The sequence below is a fragment of the Triticum urartu genome, chromosome 4A (assembly GCF_056163025.1).
Source record: "Triticum urartu cultivar PI428250 chromosome 4A, HENAU_Tu73, whole genome shotgun sequence".
NCBI lineage: Eukaryota > Viridiplantae > Streptophyta > Magnoliopsida > Poales > Poaceae > Triticum > Triticum urartu.
In genome coordinates this window covers 36,802,419-36,808,325 of record NC_141876.1, presented here as the reverse complement: position 1 = coordinate 36,808,325, position 5,907 = coordinate 36,802,419, and the positions used below count along the sequence as shown (strand labels likewise).

The 5,907-nt window shown below is 48.0% G+C and overlaps 1 protein-coding gene across 1 annotated transcript; it reads left to right on the top strand.

The window, feature by feature from the left end:
* The first annotated feature begins 2,559 nt into the window (after nt 1-2,559).
* LOC125550478 (uncharacterized) lies at nt 2,560-5,255 on the top strand. The gene is made up of 3 exons (XM_048713481.2): nt 2,560-2,738; nt 4,632-4,827; nt 4,923-5,255. The coding sequence occupies exons 2-3, from the start codon at nt 4,639-4,641 to the stop codon at nt 5,019-5,021; spliced, it is 288 nt and encodes a 95-aa protein (XP_048569438.1). The 5' UTR covers nt 2,560-2,738; nt 4,632-4,638; the 3' UTR covers nt 5,022-5,255.
* The last annotated feature ends 652 nt before the right edge of the window (nt 5,256-5,907 follow it).

The following is a 5,907-nucleotide window of genomic DNA, read 5'->3' as shown; positions in this document are numbered from 1 at the left end:
CCAAAATGGGAGAGACAGACACCCGCCAGCCACCTTATGCATCAAGTGCATGTCAGTCGGTGGAACCAGTCTCATGTAAGTGTACGTGTAAGGTCGGTCCGGGCCGCTTCATCCCACAATGCCGCCGAATCAAGATAAGACTAGTAACGACAAGCAAATTGAACAAATCATCGCCCACAACTACTTTGTGTTCTACTCGTGCATAGGATCTACGCATAAACCTGGCTCATGATGCCACTGTTGGGGATCGTAGCAGAAATTTAAAATTTTCTACGCATCACCAAGATCAATCTATGGAGTAATCTAGCAACGAGGGGAAGGGGAGTGCATCTTCATACCCTTGAAGATCGCAGTGCGGAAGCATTACAAGAACGCGGTTGGTGGAGTCGTACACGCAACGATTCAGATCGCGGTCGATTCCGATCTAAGCGCCGAACAACGGCGCCTCCGCGTTCAACACACGTACAGCCCGGTGACGTCTCCCACGCCTTGATCCAGCAAGGAGAGAGGGAGAGGTTGGGTAAGACTCCGTCCAGCAGCATCATAACGGCATGGTGATGGTGGAGAAGTGCGGTACTCCAGCAGGGCTTCGCCAAGCACTACGAGAGACGAGGAGGGAGAGGGGTAGGGCTGCACCAAGAGAGAGATCAAATCACATATGTTGGGCAGCCCCATACCTCAAGTATATATAGGGGATAGGAGGGGCTGCGCCCCCTCTAGGGTTCCCTCCCCAAGGGGGGCGGCAGCCCTAGATCCCATCTAGGGTGGCGGCTAGAGGGGAGAGGGAGAGAGGGGGGCGCCCTAGGGTGGGCCTTAAGGCCCATCTGGACCTAGGATTTGCCCCCTCCCACTCTTCCTGCGCCTTGGGCCTTGGTGGGGGGCGCACCAGCCTACCTGGGACTGGTCCCCTCCCACACTTGTCCCACGCAGCCTTCTAGGGCTGGTGGCCCCACCTGGTGGACCCCCGGGACCCTCCCGGTGGTCCCGGTACGTTACCGATAGCATCCGAAACTTTTCCGGTGACCAAAACGGGACTTCCCATATATAAATCTTTACCTCCGGACCATTCCGGAACTCCTCATGACGTCCGGGATCTCATCCGGGACTCCTAACAACATTCGGTAACCACGTACATACTTTCCCTATAACCCTAGCGTCATCGAACCTTAAGTGTGTAGACCCTACGGGTTCGGGAACCATGTAGACATGACCGAGACAACTCTCCGGCCAATAACCAACAGCGGGATCTGGATACCCATGTTGGCTCCCACATGTTCCACGATGATCTCATCGGATGAACCACGATGTCAAGGATTCAATCAATCCCGTATACAATTCCCTTTGTCTATCGGTATGATACTTGCCCAAGATTCGATCGTCGGTATCCCGATACCTCGTTCAATCTCGTTACCAGCAAGTCTCTTTACTCGTTCCATAACACATCATCCCGTAATCAACTCCTTGGTCACATTGTGCATATTATGAAGATGTCCTACCGAGTGGGCCCAGAGATACCTCTCCGTTACACGGAGTGACAAATCCCAGTCTCGATTCGTGCCAACCCAACAAACACTTTCGGAGATACCCGCAGTGCACCTTTATAGCCACCCAGTTACGTTGTGACGTTTGGTGCACCTAAAGCATTCCTACGGTATCCGGGAGTTGCACAATCTCATGGTCTAAGGAAATGATACTTGACATTAGAAAAGCTTGAGCATACGAACTACACGATCTTATGCTAGGCTTAGGATTGGGTCTTGTCCATCACATCATTCTCCTAATGATGTGATCCCGTCATCAACTACATCCAATGTCCATGGTCAGGAAACCGTAACCATCTATTGATCAACGAGCCAGTCAACTAGAGGCTTACTAGGGACATGGTGTTGTCTATGTATCCACACATGTATCTGAGTTTCCTATCAATACAATTCTAACATGGATAATAAACGATTATCATGAACAAGGAAACTCCTATGACACACATCTTCTGTGGGGAGATAGTGCTTTGTGAGCCTCCATAAGCAGTTATAGTTTTTTTTCCTCCGGGACATCAACAGACCATCTGTCGTATGTTTTCACGCGGCCTATTAGACACAAAGCTCATCAACTCCAACCGTTAGAAGGAGGTCATGTGCTTGATCATGGGCGGAGTATGGAGCAACCTTACATGAAATCGGAGATCATTCGTCTGTGTTTTACTTCCTGTAATATGGTCCACGAGTATAGAGCCTCAAATACCGAGGCTCACAGTCTCGCTAAGCATATGCTTTAACTGTAGGGTTCGGCCGCCATGTCTGGTTTGGCCAGCCCGGTGATCTTCTTTTTGTACCTATAAACATTGTGGTTACATAAATAAAGCTTGGCGAGAGTGTCTAAAAAAAATTGCTCGATCTCCCACACGCGTGCTACTTTTTCTTAGAATATTCACTGCTTGTATCACTCACTGCTGGGCCGGCCCAGTCGAGGGAGCGTCCATGGTCCAGAAGGCCTAAATCCTTCGGGAACGTCCAAGGTGTGGGCTTCCGTCTCGTCTTTCCCGTGTGCGCCCCCGCCCCCGGTGATTTCCCTTTCCTTTCCGGCCCTCCAAGAAAGAGAAGAGGATAGCCGCTTCCCCCTTCCTCCAAGAAAGAAACTGAAAGCCAAATCTCCTGCAATTTCCTCCCCCTCCCCGTCGGTCTCAGGCAGCCGCGCCTCCGCTCCGCCCGTCCTCGGACGATCCTCGGAGCTCAACCAAGGTAACAGCAATACTCGATCCTCCCTTTCCTCCTAGTTCTATCTATATGTGGCACGCTCGTCCTTCTACGAAGTAGTCCATCTAGGGTACTACGGTGCGTCGCGTCGGGCCGTGGACGCAATCGCAGGTAGCAGACCTTTTCTTGTGGTTACCCTGCGGCCTGCGGAACTGCTTGGCTCTCTTGGTGTAAACGCAAGAGAGGAGTTCTCTCGCCGGTGTATACCGAAAACGCGAGGTGGGAGAGCGCCCGCGAGTTGTTCGTCGAAATGCCCGTGTGATGCTCCGTGCGTTACTGAACGTTTTATTTGAGAATCATGTACTTTGGCTACGGAATTAATGGCGTCCGGATTGTATTCAGCCGAATTGTACTAGTGAAGTCTCTGAATCTGTAGAGTTCTGCGCGTGCATTCTAATTCAGCCAGGTGCTTAGCAGGCATGATGATGCCGTATTTTCATGTAATTGGTGATCTGTTGTTTTCTGTTCTCCCGCCTTGAATTTTGTTGTCCAGCCTTGACCATGCTGGTTTGCCCCCTCTCTTTTTCTTCAAAGCAATTTAAGTGACAGCTGATGTCAAATTATTATAGTTATCTCGTTCATGGATCTGGAATCAACACACAGTGCATTACTTTGTCGCTTGTTCTGGGATATTGCTCGGCTCCCTGCTTGGTTTATCGTTTACAAAACTTAGCTAAAGCATTGTACTACTTAACCTCCTGTTCACCTGGAACTGGAAAACCATTGTACTCCCTCCATCCGGAAATACTTGTCCTAGAAATAGATAAAATGAATGTATCTATAACTAAAATAAGTCAAGATACAACCATTTCAAGGACAAGTATTTCCGGACGGAGGGAGTAGTAATTAACTGCGTTAACACCATTGTAACATGATGTTTCTCCAAATGTACAGTGATAGGCGCAATACTTGCTATTTGATGCATCTTTAGATGCCAGCCTACAGAATGGGATATTGCGGTAGTATTACTTATATTTTACTCATTGTTTTAGTTCTTTAACCTTAACTATGCTCTAATTTGTTTTCCTTCAATCTTCTCATTGTAGTAGGAGTAGTTACCTAAAAATTAATGGTTACTATATTCCGCCTCTGGTTTCATATATCAGTCTTGCGTTACAGATTTGTCTCTGTTCCTTTTGAATCCCACCTCAAGTAGATTACCTGCACTCTATTAAATCTCAAGTTTAAGAGTTTAAGCCTTTCCAGAGTAGTCTTCTTTCTTCAAGTAGATCAATGCTCGTTTTAGCTTATGCTTGCAGCAGATGACATACGTTCTTTACTCTATGAACATTTATGTCCCTTTCCTGATTGAATGTGTAGAGTAGCTGCTATGATGCAGAAGTGAGCCTTGAGATCAATACTACTCTGAACACTTCTTTGCTGCACACTCTTCAATCTTAGTTTAAGCCTCTGGAGTGGTCCTCTTTCTTCAACTGGACTAAGGCTCGTTCTGCTTTATGCCTGCGGTAGTTAAACAATAAATTCCAGATGGCATATGTGCTTTACCTTATGAACATTTGTGTCCTTTCCCTGATAAATTCTGTAGATTAGCTGCAAGGATGCAGGAGTTAACTTTCAGATCCATATTACCTTGATCTCCTCTTTGGAATATGTATGTCAAAATCTCCCCCCTTTGTTTGTCTCGGTATTGATATGGATTCCAGCAATACACGAGCCTGGAGGTTCTCAGCCACCTGTCTCAGTTTATGCTTGTAGCAGATGACATACGTTCTTTACTCTATGAACATTTGTGTTCCTTCCCTGATCGAAACGTTTAGAGTAGCTGCAATGATGCAGAAGTTACCTTTGAGATTAATGTTACCCTGATCTCTTCTTTGGGGTGTGCCTATCAACCTTTTCACCCTTGGTTTGTTTCAGCATTGACATGGATTCCGGTAATACGCAGACAGAAGGTTCTCAGCCACTTCCTAAGAACCCTGCCATGACGTCATGCCGGAAGAAGAAAACTGATGATGATGTTACCTTCCTTGAAGATGTGAAAGAGCACATCGATGAGTTCATCCACGCGTCCATGGATGAACACAAGACCTGCTTCAAGAAGACCATTCAGAAGGTAACTGTGCTGACACTGAAACCCGAAACTTCTGTCCTGCATTTTAGAACTTTGGTGTGTTCATGATCAAGCTACTTGCTCTTTGTGTTGGTCAGATGTTTGGCATGTCGAAGGTTGTCGCAGAGCGGTCCGCTGCAGCAAAGGAAGCTGAAGTCGAAAGTGCTTTGCCCCTTCAGACCAGTGTGTCCCAGTAGAAGAATGCGCTGGTGGCTGGCCCTTGTTGCCTTCTGGTGGCCTTGTTCTTGTATCAGGTGTTTTTTCATTTGTTTCAACTGGTCACTATAAATTTCGTGTAAGAAACCTCGAGTAATAGCATGAGTATAACCTGAGACTGGATCGCTGGCAGGCCTTGCTATACAAGGCCCACGGTATAGAGTTCCAGAGTATAGCCCAATAAGAGCAACAGAAAGGCAACAAGTCTTTGCGCATGTGATGGGCCGATTCGTGTGTATCTTAAACTCGTCCAGTTCATCCAACCAACTGATTCCGCTCAAAAAAAAAAATACATCGAACTCATTTTGATACAAAACGAAGAGGAAAAGCCTTGTCTCGTGTCAAAATAATACTGTATAATCTGTCTGCAGCAAAATTTGCTACCGGTTCAGTAAGTGAGCGGATTTTTTAGGTACTGTTTCAGTGTCTCCTGGAATTCCTTTGAATTCTAAGAAAAAAAGAGAGAGCTTAGAGAGTAGACGCAATACATATTCAACTGATGGAAAGCCACCCACAGGGACACATCTCTGTCACCGAGAGCTGTTTTTTTTAGATCGAGAGGACATCAGTCGTGTAGTCTTTGCGTGTCGGACACTGGAGGTGAATCGACTGGGCAGAGCCCGTTTGCCTCGCCACCCCGCGGCAACGACGGGGCATCAGTGCATCACCGCCACCAGCAGACCAGCCCACTCGCGCGGGGAACCGTCAACTAGTCTAGCCAACTGCTCGACACGACCTCGCCCCACGCCCCAGCCCCAGGAAATGGCCCGCCAGCGCGCGGCACCCACGGGCGACGACCCGCCGCCCTTTGACCCTCTCCCCCGCCCCGCCTCCCGACGATGATTTCCCACTTCGCCATCGCTGCAG